This window comes from Geospiza fortis, unplaced genomic scaffold (genome assembly GCF_000277835.1).
Source record: "Geospiza fortis unplaced genomic scaffold, GeoFor_1.0 scaffold186, whole genome shotgun sequence".
NCBI classification, from domain to species: domain Eukaryota; kingdom Metazoa; phylum Chordata; class Aves; order Passeriformes; family Thraupidae; genus Geospiza; species Geospiza fortis.
The window spans coordinates 5,683,749-5,698,399 of NW_005054331.1; the positions used below are offsets into that span (position 1 = coordinate 5,683,749).

General features: G+C 35.5%; 1 protein-coding gene across 1 annotated transcript in view; it reads right to left on the reverse strand.

The window, feature by feature from the left end:
* UHRF1BP1L (UHRF1 binding protein 1 like) overlaps window positions 1–6,305 on the reverse strand; it is a 34,259-nt gene extending 27,954 nt beyond the window's left edge. The window contains exons 1-4 of the mRNA XM_031057556.1: window positions 6,144–6,305; window positions 5,006–5,044; window positions 2,437–2,528; window positions 741–930 (exon numbers count right to left, since the gene is read on the reverse strand). Coding sequence (XP_030913416.1) covers window positions 741–930; window positions 2,437–2,528; window positions 5,006–5,044; window positions 6,144–6,206 — 384 coding nt within the window. The 5' untranslated portion in view covers window positions 6,207–6,305. The remainder of the gene's footprint in view (window positions 1–740; window positions 931–2,436; window positions 2,529–5,005; window positions 5,045–6,143) is intronic.
* Between the last annotated feature and the right edge of the window lie 8,346 nt (window positions 6,306–14,651).

The window sequence follows — 14,651 nt, forward strand, 5'->3', positions numbered from 1 at the left end:
TGGCCAGATGTATGATGCCAAAACAAGTGTTCCTGAATACGCTATTTATAATCAACCTTGCACTCAGTATACATTTAACTTTGGTTAGCTGGGAGAAGGCAAATGAATGATGTACAACAAACTAGCACTTCCATGCGCTACTCTCCAGGACAGTAGAAACATACACAATTTACTGCTATTATGTTTTTATATATACATGTGATTTAGCTATTCCAAGAAAATAACTGCACAAGAACTTGACTAAATTTCATTTAAAACTGCTTTAGAAAAGAAATCCTTATCAGGCAAACTCTCACAAGCAAATAAATAACCAGTTAAAACTTTTTTAAAATACAATTCCTGTTGTTGTTGCTGTTGCTATTATTATTACGACTAATAACAACAACAATAACAAAACCAGCACAACTTCTTATCCTTCCATATTTAATATACTGTTCTTTGTTCTTTCAGTACTCTTCAAGTCTGGCTCAGTTTGCATTTCAGAATAGTCATTCACTTGGAGAACATAAGAGGGAAACCATACACCTCGGTCTTGTTCTTGCCTAAGCATCCTTGTTGGCTCTTTGATCTGACTCACATCCACCATTTTTACATATTTGTGCTCCTAAAGGACAACTGAAATTACTGAGCACAGAATGTCTCCATTCCCAGTAATGTTCTCTATCCTGTAAAAGGTTGCAATTCAACTTCTTCCTTTATCACAAAAAGAAGGGAAAAAAGTTAGTAAAAGTATTATTTACCTCTCCACGTTGAGCTTCTTGTATTCTGGTAAATCTAAGGTCAGCATGTTCCCAGTTTGCATTTACACTATATATTCTCAGCTGGGAAAGTTCAAATGAAGCATTAAAGGCTTTTGCACCAATCCTTATTATAATGGAGTTCACAGAAACTGAAATGCCTTCTACCACTTTTTCAGCAAAGCCATATTCACTAAAAAGTGAAATGCCAACATATTAAAAATAAACCAAGTGAAAGGGCACAAAATTAAATACATTAAATAAATTATGAAACAGATGTTAAAATAAATGAAGACACTTATGTATTCTACAGTTAGCAACTTTTGCTCAATATACTCAATGTAGTTTACAATAATTTTCACTGTGATCCTCATCTCTATATAATTAAAGAACATATATTTGACTAAGATCAATCTGCACAAATTATAACATTTAATACAATCCTTTGATGTTAAATTACAAGGATGTATGTATGATATTATACATACATTAAAAAAGCAGTCTACATCATTATGCAGAAAACCTACCCTTCTTTATAAACGTAAGGAGTAATTCGTGTCAAATTAATTACTTGACAATTCCAGTCCAGTTAGTATTTATGTCAATTAGCCAAAATATTTTGTCCATTAAAAATAATAACTTTCAGATATTCAAAATAGTATAAAGTATTTACATTATTTCACTCTATAAAGAAAGGCATCCTAAATGGTGGCTACACCTCTACAGTAAATCAACATGCATTCCGGTATTAAAAAAGATTAAGCTGTTGTAAATAATTTTTAAATAAAAATCTTATATGTTCTGAATGTTTTAGATTAGGGTATGGAAAACTCAATATTAAATATTATTTTAACATCTAAAAAATTCCACCCCTTTGTTTTCTTGCTGGCTTTTTCTGCTTGTTTAAAAAAAAACCAAAAAACTTGTGTGGTTTGTCATTCCTTTTCCTTTTTCAACTTTCATTCTACACAAAATCTCTATGGCTGCGATTATCAAGCTGTACCTTAGGAGACACAGAGGCCCATAGACTTCTACACTTTGCATAGAAGCTATTACAACGAAAAATATTGTATCATCAAATTTATTTTTCTGTATATAAGTCCCTGTGACCACGGAAAAGTGTTTTGAGTCTGTGTAAAGGAAATTACTGGGGTGTAGTGAGACATAAAATCACTGATGTAATGTTGTGTTGTCCCACCAAATTGCTTAAGTTTTGGGCTATACAGTTTGCATGAAATCTCCCAGTAAGAATCAGCTGATACAATTAAGGAAATAGAACTTTAAAACACTGCACTAACAAACAACCCTTAAAACTCTTTAGACAAAACAAATAAAAAAGAAAAATTTTGAAAACCCACATGAACATTATATGTATTTTCCAAAATGGAAGAAGGCAAGATATTATTCATTTTTAAAAAACTTAATATCAATTAAACTCAGTAAATATCTGATATAGCAGTTGCAGCCCTATGAAATGTACCTTGCAAGATCTATATCTAGTTCACATCTTCTCTCCAGGCTTGGGCCTGGACAACTCCATTATCACTACACTACTTCATACACAAGCAATAAAATAAAATTTTGGAGGAGATGAGAATGGCAGGCTGCAACCCTACATACTTCTGAAAATTTGCAGTGAATCTGTTTTACAAAATGCCAAACCTTTTTTGACCAATTACATGTAAGTACCATCACTGACCTCTGCCCAGATGCAGTTGCTATAGGAGAGGGTCCATTAGGGGCACGTGGCTCTTCACATGTGCTCATTTCCATTACAACTTTATCCAAGGACTTGAAAAACAAAACAAAATTAAATTGGAGACCTTAGAGGTAACAAAGTGAATAGATGACACATGAAGAACCAAAATCCAAACGAAAAAAGGTCACTTGAGAACTTCTTCTGAAATAAAAAAACACATAAACATTTCTTACCATGTCAATTTTTCCACAAACTTTTGTAATGCACTAGAATTGTATTTTTGAAACTTTTTCTTATGTTTTTAATTTTGTGAGTTCTAACACACATCCCCAGTTAAATACTGTATCATTAAATTCTTGATCCCTGAATATTATTTATCCAACATATAAATTTTCAAAAATTGCATTTCAAAATGGACATGCTTTAATGTATACTTATCTGCATTTTCTTTCCATACAGCTGTTCTTTCAATGAACTACTTAATACAAGCTGATTCAAAGCTCAGAAATTAAGATTTTTTCCCTAACTGTGACTTTCTACCAGCCCTTCTGAATTCCCCCATTTATGCTCTTAGGTCAGACAAATACCAAAAACCACTTTGTCCTCAATTTTAGATTCTTAATGATTCAACCTGCCTTAGCTACTAGATTATTATCATATTGTGTTAATCATGCCCGTTGTCATAATCTGCTTGCTCAACATCTTTCTGTGCTACTCTTATCCATGAAAACCTGACTACAACCAAAAAATTCATGAAGTGTCTAGTCTGGATTTATCTATACTTCTCAGTATTTTGATGCTTAAAGGGAAGCAATAGCTGTTAAGAGTAAATTTTGACATTTTTAAATTATTTTTGAGCTGCCTCAATTATTATCTTTCCTTGAAAACAACAGAGAAAAAAAACAAGAAAACCCAATCCCTCAATTTGAGGATGGTGTGGGGAAGCCAAGATTTCTCCCGGTTATCCTAACAGTTTTGCCTGTTTGACCACTCTTAAAAATTCCCTTTACTACATGACTAGTGCACAGAACAGTAGGACATGGATTCAGGGAGATTGCACAATATAAAAAAGAGGTAAAGAAGAATGCCTGGATGCAGATCTATGTCTTTTTTCACTGGCAACTTCTGTACTTGGATAGACTAAAAACTGCTGCAGATCATCTGTGGGGCCTAATATCACTCCCCAAAACTATCCTGTTTATCATATAAAACCAGAACTGGGTCATGAACAAACAGTATGTGCCACTATGTCAACAGACTGATTCTCACAAAGGGCAACTCAGCTTAGTGAAAGTCCCTTTGGCTAGACAAGTGGGTTCTAGTTATCCAGTAAGCTGTGCTAACAGAGGATGCTATTCCAACTTAATTCAACTCTCAGTAGCAAAAATATCCCCTCTCCCCATCCCTGCCAAAATACCAGAAGTTCAGTGATGTAATGAAGGGCTGAGGTTTGGCACTTGGGCCACCAAATTCACTTTCCTTTAGAAATTAAAAAGCCATTGTACAATCTACCATTGAATAGTGAACTTTTGTTACCTATTTAATGCACTTGTTCAAGGACACCTTTATGTAAAAAAGGTTACCTTGAAAGTTATTTTAGCCTCAAAGAGTGCTAATGTAAATTCAACAGGAGCTAACCAAACAGCATCTTGCTACGATAGGTCAAAGTGTGTCATGTTCAAGAATAGCACAGCTTAAACCCATTTCCTAATTTGGCAGCTGCATCTCGCAGCCAAGTGGTTGAATCATCCAACCTCAGCATTACCAGGCTTTAAGTTCTGGGTGTCAGGAAGAAGCAGTACAGATGTAAGTACATTCCAACTGGGTCACTAGCAAATGCATCAATTATTTAAAACAACATGTCTTTCCCAAGTCTGATTTCGAACGAAGGAATTACAAGCACATTCACTGCAAGACTGGGAAGCATGAAAGCTAAAGGAATATTCACTCTTAAGCAAATGCAGTTGAGAAAGTTTACTCATCATAAAATACATTACTTCTTGTGCTACCACAATTGTTAGTATATTTAAAGAACAAAGGAGAACAAATGTTAGAATTAATGCAACTTCTAATTGTTGTTGAGTCCTATTTACACATTTTACCTCCTATTTATAGCCAGGCTCAATCCTAAGCGGTTACAAAAACCCTGTAAATGCTATGTGTGTCAAACCTGCTATAGCTGAGATCACCATGTAAAGTACAGATGTAGAATTGAAAAGTCCCAGAAAAGACCGCTCCAAAAGAAAGGCAGGAACTTGTAAAAGGGGGACTTGGACAAACAACTACCCTCCAAGTAATCCCAAATGAACATGCAATGACTAAAAACGTGACAGAAGTGAGCTAACAGTCAAACATTACAGTGATTACACCAAAGCCACAGATTAAGAAAATAAACCTACCAAGGAAAACATTAAGGCATTTTGCCTTGATCTGCTGCTACCCAGAGGACACTTCGTAAAGGCCAGTTATTGTTTCAGTTATTTCCAGAATCATATCAAGAGAACTATATAAATATTTGATATAGATTTTGCTACACACAGTACATTTCAGAGTTTATTTCAGAACTCACCAAAGAGATGGGATGTGTTTTCAATTTTGTCCATGGTATCTGCAAGAGAAAACACTACTCTAAAGCAAATTAAATATTAAAAATACAGTAAAATAAATCACACAGAATGTGTTCTAAGCATACAAATTATATTTCTAGCTTCTGAACTCAGCATAACATTACTTTCAAAATATTAAGTTCATCTGAACATACTGTGTGGTAACTTTATGCACACTAGGTGTTAAAATGTTTGAACTTCAAAATCTACTTATCACTGAGTAGAAAAACAGAGAAACAAAGCAGAATCGGTCTCTTTAACAGTGAGTTGTCAAGCATCAAAAAAAGCATCACAGCCTTACACATTATTTCCTTTAAAAGGAAAAAAAATGTACATTTCCTTTGTTGCCCTACAACTAATTAGATGCCTGCAACAAAACATCAAGTTCACTGCATTTAGAAAAATCAGGACAATCTCCCATAGTGGGAAAAAAAAGCAAAGAAAGAACACCAAAAAGCCATAAACAAACTCCACCAAAAGACTAAGGAGGTGTTCATGTTTGACCAGATTGTGACTTCAGTCAAGAACAAGCCACACTTCATTTCTTAATTCCACGTTCATACAATGTGATAGAGATGATACACATTGTTTCAATTATTAGCAGCCACAATGCCCAAAAAGGCACTATCTCCTAGATTTATTCTGTTTCCCACATTTCCCACAGAGATCAGAATCCCTCCAAAAGGTATTTTTGGAAACAGGAACAGAGCAAGAGGGAAAGCAATAAATGAAGAGGAGTGAAGAGAGAACACACAAAAAAGAGAATAATAAATAATGATGATAGACTAAGTACTGCAGACAAATACAAACTTTTACTTCTACATTTTCAAAACAAGTAGGAATGAATTCTATTCAGGAAGAAAAAAAACTTAAAAATAATTATTCTTATTTTCATTATTTCCAGATGTATTTTACGTCATCACATGAGAAAGAAAAATAAGGAAGAAATTATTGCTGATAAAATCTTCATTGTTCTTTAAAATTTTGTCAAGCACTTATCAGAATTTCCTACTAATACAAAGTTGCTTGAAAGTTTACAAAGACAAAACAAAAAGAAAAAAGATTTGGTTAATTACCACTCCAGGACAATAAAACACTCACCCTAATGGATGCTTTATTACAAAACACCTTGTTTATAGCCAGCCATGTTGGAAGATCCAGCATGTTCTGGAGTACCTCTTGATCCAACTCTAAATTGGTCAGCTGACCTTCTCCCTTTAACGTGCTCAGGTTGATCTTGTCAGGTGACAGATTTTTGGTGAACCTGAAAACAAACAAACCTTAAGTAAATACATATAAAGCAATCAAAGCTATCCTGCACATGAGTGACAATTTAATTTAAAGCAATGGTCTGGGGGTGAGGAAATCTTTGATAAATTTCACCCAGGAAAGAAATGATATGATGTACTTGATTTATCCCTCTAATATTTTTCATCTCAGTAGCTCAATTTATAAATACATAAACAAAAATATATTGCAAGCTATCTTCTGATTTTTGTGTCACCCAGAATAACAAATGATCCTCGACTCAAACTACTGAACTATTTATTTTAAACTATATAAAGTAGAATTGAATCTATTTCACTCTTTAATTTTTTGAAAGAAGAAAAAATCCCAAACCCCTAAAATTACTGTCGTAAACAGTACCTTTCTATATATTTAGTTAAAATCTTGCAATAAATAAGTTTTATTTACAGTATTAATTCCATTTAGTCATAGAATTTAAAGACAAATTAGAAATACACATACACACAAGAGCATGAGGTATATAAAATATTGGATGAAAACTTGAAAGCTCAATATGATATCCATGTGGTAAAAAGTGTAACTATTTAAAAGTGTACATATAAATTACTTTATATTTCAAATGTACTTGGATTTGCTGATACAATGAAACAATCTGTGTGACTGTGTCAAATGGTTCACATCCTAGTGAGACAACATGACAGAGCCCATGGGTTCTCTACCTTCAAACCAACAGCTGTAGCATTGTATCTACTATAAGCTAAGAACAGGCTATACTTTACCACACTTTCAATCTGCCATGAAAAATTGTTTCTGCTCATGAATTGAGTCTAGTTTTGCAAGATCAGGTAGTAGAAAAAACAGCTGTTGGCAGTATGCTTTGTGACTTTTCCCCAGCAAAATCTCCAGGTGCTGCTACTCTCCAGGCAGAGAGCAAAGGGGTTTGTCCGTCCTCAATGATGTTCCATTCTGCAGCAATGCCACAGGAGGTGCAATTCCAGCATTTCCTTTCCATTCAAGAGACCAGCCTCTAACTGAACCACAAGGTCCCCATTAAGTCTGATACTGGAGGAGATGATGGAAAAAAATGAACAAAGTCGGCAAGCTTTTTTTTTTTCTTTCCTCTTAACAGTTTCCAAACACAGCTTGAAACAGAGAAGGCATTTTTCTGAGTCCAACTCCCCAACTCCATTCCCGGCATAGTTAGCTTTGAAAATGCATTTACCTAGCCTGACAAAATACAAGTAGCATGTATTTGCAAATAATACTAGACATGTTTCTTATGACAGAAGTACTGCATAACACATACATTGTTACTGTATTGCTTACAGTCAAAAATTATCCACAAGCAATGAGATGTAATCTGTGAATAATACAGTTTCATAATTTCAGTACTAAAAATATATCAAGATAAAAGTATCGATAAATGTATTTTCCTTGGCAACTAATGTACTTCTAAATGGTCTGTTTAGAAACATTACGGGGGGAATAAAGGACTTGAATTATTTTGTTTTCTGGTTATCCTTTTTTCTTGCTTTCAACAAGAAAGAATAATGAGAAGAGCTAAATATCCTTCCTCATTAAAACAACCTATCAGTAACAGCAAAATATAAAACTTCCTATCTCAGAAACCATTGCAAAGTCTCATCTGAGTCAGGTAGTACAAAATTCCTAGAAGATAAAAAGCAGCCATTGAATGTTTTCAGTACCTGGTAGTACCTCTCACTCTTGACTTTCTACATAAGGGCCAACATAAGAATTACAAACTGGTGTCATTTTAAAGTCACATTTACACAACAAATGCAAAACCATTCTGCCATTACACACACACAGGTACACACAAGCCTCCTGAGACTCATGCTCTGTGAAAGAAGTCCGCCTCAGAGTTGCTTGTTGCTCAGCCACACCAGAAATGCCTCTCAGATTGGAGACAGATCTAAGCATTATCCTGTCACAGCTGCAGACACACCACAGTGAAACACACAGGACCTACAGAAAGAGGTTTTCAAATTTCAGAGCAAGAAAGATACCAAAATACCAATCAGGAAGAGAATGGCAACAGCAAAGCCATTTTTGAGCTACTTTCAATAAACTTCCAACAAACAAAATAGAAGCCAGTTTCTCTCAACATGGAGCAGAAGGACAGGGAAAAAATAAAGAAGGACCATCACTTTTTCTAGATACATTTTTTTAAAATTCTTCATTCAGAGGAGACAGACATAAGAGGATCTCTGCCTGTTAAGACTGTACTCTTCAGGTCAAAAGTCATGGAAGGAAACTCTCAACAAGTGAGCTGTGAGAAGATATTCTTAGCATAGTTGTTTTCACAGATTGATTTTCAATTTTACAAACTACACTTTCTTTCTCAAAACATATCTGAGGTTTGAATTACTATGTGATAGCATGGATTTCAATACAGCTTTAATATTGAATTTCCTAAGTAGAATAATGCTGCAAAATATTTACAGCTGAAATGCAAGAATCCAGACATATGAATTTGTCAATATCACAAGTTGTCTGACATAGCTCCTTTTGGGTTCATCTACACACACATGCACTAAATATTCCAATGCAGTTACAGATAGATGGCTCAACTTCAATTTACAAAGTACAGACTAAGAGTTTTGTGAAAAGCATAGAAGACTGTACAGTAACAGTGCAGTATTAAGAATCAAAGAGAAGTAAGTTACAATCAATGGACAAGTCAGGACCACAACAGTTCCTTCAGTTGTCTCCCTCTAAAATAACTCAAAACCTACATAAAATATGCATTTATTTCCTTGCCTAAAATATTTATTTTCTAAAGGTTTGTTTGTAACACCACAGGCTTGGAGCTCCACCATGCTGGCAGAGAAGATGGCCAAGAAGTTGAAAACAGAAACAAAAAAAACCCCAAAACAGGTAGAGAAGATGGGAAAACACTTTTCTGAAGCCACAAGCTTATGGTTTGTATAGGGAAGGCCATAAACCACATGAAGCTTAGAGCAGTGCTCCCCAAAGGTTTGGAGCAAATACCAGGTGCCTTGTCAAGTTTGACAACAGAAACTCCAACCTCTGGATTTAGTAGAGAAATAAGAGTACTCTGGATCACATTTGGACACAGATTCTCAGCTGTTTTGCACATCTCCTGAATATACAACTGCTTTCCCCAGCTCTATCATGTGCCTTCTCTGCTTTTTAAATAAAATTTCCTCAGCGATATGACTCTAAATGTATGCTCTAATCATGACAAATCATTAAATCACAGTATGTGCCACAAGTTTTGCTTATCTCCTCGTTGTGAACTCAAACTGCTTAAACAACAGGCTTTGAAAAAGGGAAGCATGACCTACTAAGCACTGGCAACTGGATCAATAATAGAATAGCAGAAATGGAACACGAAGATAACTGGTTTGGTTTTTTTTACTGTTTCACCTGGCTGAACCATGTTATTTGATCACTAAGGAATATGACACCATTTCTGAAACAAAAAACAGAAGGTCTTTTTCAATTGAGTTTCTCAGGAGGATGTTTCCTTCCCATGACTCTAAGCAACAGAATGAAGGAGGTCTACTACTATTCAGCTCACTATACTACTTCAAACTTTAAGATTTCAGGTATAGAAGAGGAATACAGCTCTCTGTCAAATTTCCCACAGGAAAAAAGTATTGGGATCAACAGTGTATATACTGTTACAATTGAGTTCCTCTCATCCAGCGCAACACCACAAACCATAGCTGATTTTAAGTAACTGGTTTGATCAAGTACACCCCTCACTGTGACACCCAACCGGCGCCCTGTTACACCCTCCAACATCAGCTCATACACGAGAAAGGTATCACCCCTTTACCCATCATAATTGTGGCCACTCCACACAAATTCCTACATGCTTTATCTAATCTCACCATGAACATTTGCAGAATTGTCTGATATGTATTTGGTGTCTGAGTGCAAGATGGAGAACCCTCCACGGCCTGTTGGATGTCCAGTATGGAGAGGATCTGCATCACCTCCTGCAAAGCACTTTTGTGAAGGTGCTTATCGCCCAACCCTCTGGAGCAGGACACGGCATTTCCTTGTTTACACACCCAGCCTGGATCTACTGTTCTCAGGCTGGCCATGGGTTACAGCACACTGGACAAATCCAAAACAGCACCTACAACCCTACAGCTTCAGGTGGGACTTTTCATGCTACTGCATAGGACCTCAAGCACCTAACAGTTATCAGGCTTTTTGACCTATCATAGTCTAAGGACTAATCTTCCTTTCCAGGGAGATCACTAATTAGGACCTTGGCTCAACAAGCAACCCATATTTGCGTAACACATCAGGTGCAGTGTCACACCACCTCCTGATCCATCCCATTGCAGGAGCCCTGAATAATACATCTGCTTTGCTGACACTTTCCAAATAATTGCTTCCATTTTCTTACAACCCAGAACGACTTCAGCACAGACTCCCACTCCAGGTGACTTCCTAAAGACATCTTAGAACACTGCTACTCACTTCAAGACCTGTTCCACACTTTCTCAAATACTGACATCCCCACCAAGTACGTAATGCCTCCCCTAGTTAATTCTGTAATAACACATGTAGGAAATTATTTTCTTTCCATTTAGAAAAGCTGTATTGCTTGCTTTTTGGGTACAGGCAGAACTGAGACAGCTGCTGTCATCAGTGGTTATTATCTAATTATGTGTCATGAAGCAGATCTGCACAGACACAGCCAAGCACTGTGCATAAATGAGGAGCTTGCACTGCACAAATGACAACCATGTTGCAAGTAAAACATTGCTCAAGCAATTCACCTTTCATTTATAATGAATCCTCGCACAGATCAATATTAAGCTTTTCTATTCCATGGGTCTTTTCACATCAAGCAGAGAAATGGCCAATATGATCAACCACAAAGAAATTTATTCAAACATGACAATCCTATACGTCATGCCTTAATGACATAGTGAGTACAAGATAATATAAAATCCTGAATATATCAAACAATATGTGGCAATGCATATACAACTTCCCCACTGCAGGCAGCAAAAAAACCCCCTTAATTTGCATATACTTGATAACTATAAAATACCACTTAAAATACAATATTCTGTACCTAATGCAAAAAAAGCCATTTGATGAAAAATAACTTCAGAAATTTAAAATCATTAAATAATGATATGGTGTAAAAGCATAACAATACCTGCTTTTTGGAAATGGCATCATTTATTTATATGACATTAGCAGGTATCTTTTTAATGCTAACTGATCAGATCTCACAACAAAGTAAGATCTTTTTGATATTAATTATAAGAACTCCTAATTTTAAATAAATAAATAAAATCAGTCACTTTCTTCTGTAAATTAGTTTAAGAGCTGACTGATCCTTCAAATATGTCAATACAGAGTTGATACACAATAAGTAATGAAAAGGAATTAAGCAGATGCAAATAGTAAACAGTAAATGTCATATAGCCTAAAGATATTGGGAAATACCCAGATTACATTTAGAAAATACACATCAAGGTATGTTTATAATGGGATTGCTGATTTAGTTCACAACCCCAAAATTAGTTCAGGACTTACAAAAATCCCAAAGAATCCAAACCACACAGCTGCATACAAACAATTATTTTTTGCATAATTTTAAATTACAAAAAGAAACAGGAGTGGAAACTCAAGTAACATTTTATAGAGCTCACTTCACTCCTAAATTTATATAATTACATACCACCTCTTACATTTACTCTACAAAGGTGGGAGAGGGGAAGTTACCTGAGGGCAAGGCATTCAGACATAAGGCCCCTACTCCTGGTGAAAGCAAGTGGTCAGTTGCCACGGCTTCTGAGAAGCTTCTGGTACTCATTTTGGTAGTAAGGATATTCACAGCAAACCAATCTCCACCAGAGCCAGCTGGGATCGCTGCAGGGAACGGGACACAGGGGACACACAAGGGATCAAGTTCAAAGGGAAGAAGGAGTGATACAATAATGTAAGAGAGTTTTAGCTGAAGATAACTGCAGTTACAACAGTTTGTTACACATCATGACACTACAGAATTCAAAACGAAACAGACCTGTGTAAAACACTAGATTCCTGGGAGAGTATCCCTTGCTGTCTGATACTACAGTACTGGAGCCCTGTCTAAATGAACAGCTTATGAATAAAGTTTTAATCATGCAGAAAAGATCAATATAATGTAGCCAAGTCATTTCAGAGACACCCAGTAAGTGCATTCAGAAGATGAGGAAGAAGATAGCCCAAAGATGCAGCATAAGAGGGCTTTATTTCATTTTTAAATGGGAGACAACTTTTCAGTTTTGTTTTGCCTAGCTTGAGATTTCTCACATTATTTGTTCCTATTTACAGCATCTCAACCTCAGCTATTCAAAATTCACACTAAAGAAACCTGATTCTAGAGATGTAGGGGAATGGGACTTCTAGATTTGTTTTTGTGTTTAGGGTGGTGCTACCAAGACCTACACACATTTGACAGTCTGATTTTGCAGGCTATGAAATTTTATTACAATAAGCTCCCCCCAAAAAAAGTTCACTGCTAACTGTCTTCACTTCAAAGAGATACCTCAGCTTAAATGTAATTAATTCCTACACTTTCACCCTTTTGGGTGCAACAAAATCTAAACATTTGGACAATGACCTTGATAGGCAGTTCATTGGGATATCAGAACAGAATTTAAGAGATTTATCACTAAAGTGAATTACAGATACATAGTTACAAATTATTCTTCTTCTCAAGTCTCCAGACTCCCAGTAATCGAAGAAGCTATGACATGAAAACTGTTTCAGAAGTAGGCAACCACGTAACTTTCAGATTCCTGGGTAGCTGGATCCAAGTGTTGCTTCCTTGAGAGTCAGAAGGAGCAAGCATCTCTGAGGTAAAAAAACCCAAAACTCCAGTGTTCTCAAGCTAAATGGTAAAGATGCCACCAAATCGGTGCTGGGGACATTCCTCTTCCAGCAAGGCTCGTACATCCATCCAGGGGAGGCTGGAAGAACTAAAAAGCACAGCCTAGCTGGAACTCTTTCCTCTCCTGTGTTTCCTTATCAAAAAAGAAGACAATTAAGAGATCTGAACCTTGGTTGGCACCAGCTCCACAAAGGTGTACTCCTACAGGAGTTACTGGATTGAGAAACCTGGGTTGTTGTGCAAGTGGCCAAACCCAAGATACTCTTGATGTAACTGAGTAATTACCTGTTAGCAATTATTCTGATGATTCACAGAAAAAACTGTGAAATAAATCACTTTGCATAAGCTTTTATAATTCCATTAATGTCTCATCAGAAATTATCTGATCTCCTTCATCCAATCTTCTTGTAGAAAAAAAGAAAAATAAAACAAGACACTTTAAAAAGCACCTCTCATTCTTAGAGTTATTTAGTACTGACTTTTATTCTGCTTCAATATTAAAAAAACCCTTCAAAACACTAAGGCTTCAATGGGAGAAATAACAAATTAAAAAAAAATGCAACTGTGGGCTAGTTTTGATTCTTACATACTCCATAATCACTTGACCTTAAGAGACAATTTTATTCCTTACAGGCTTTATTTAAATACCCTTTTTTACTAGGGAATACTTCATACCAGTGTGTCAGATACTTGAACAGAGCAATCTTCAAGATCATTTTCATTGTGAAACTTACTCATATTCTGAGAATTCTAAAGAAAATGATCACATACAACTCAAATGGTGCTGATTAATTCTTCTTGATTGTGCAAATGTATTAGTTTCTATTATGTATGCACAAGAGTTGTCTGACTTCAACAAAGCTTCAGCAGAACTTGATTGTACAAATACAATGTCTGTAGAATTAGCATTTAGATTTATAATATATTTGCAAAATAAAGTAAAACAAACCGAAATGGAAAAGTCAAATTCTGTGAGTTTATTTTATTAACCCAAACACTACTGAAAGCTTAAGAGATCTTTCTGAGATGTAACATAAGATTTATTATCAAATCTTAATAAAGGTAACAATTTAGAATTTTTCCAGAAAATGCATTATTGCTCATTTCTCTCCAAAATACATGTATAATTTCATAAGGCACCACAGCAATTTCAGTTTGAATTTCAGATGTTCTGTTACAGAATATTAAAATGCAATATGATGCATGAAGCTACTAACAAAAACAGAAGAGAGTGAAAGTTCTTTATTTCTGTTAAAAAAAGCATTTATTGATTCCTACATGCTCATCAGAACATTACTAAGACATTCACACAGAAGAAATTGTTGGCATGAAGTCTCCACTTAAATACTAAAAGTATTGATTTTCAAACATAAGGGAATTTAAGAAATACAGGATCACAGTGAAATTTTAAATTGCTCTTTCTCCTTCTTGTCTGCTGTCTCAAGCAGTTCTGCTTTACTACT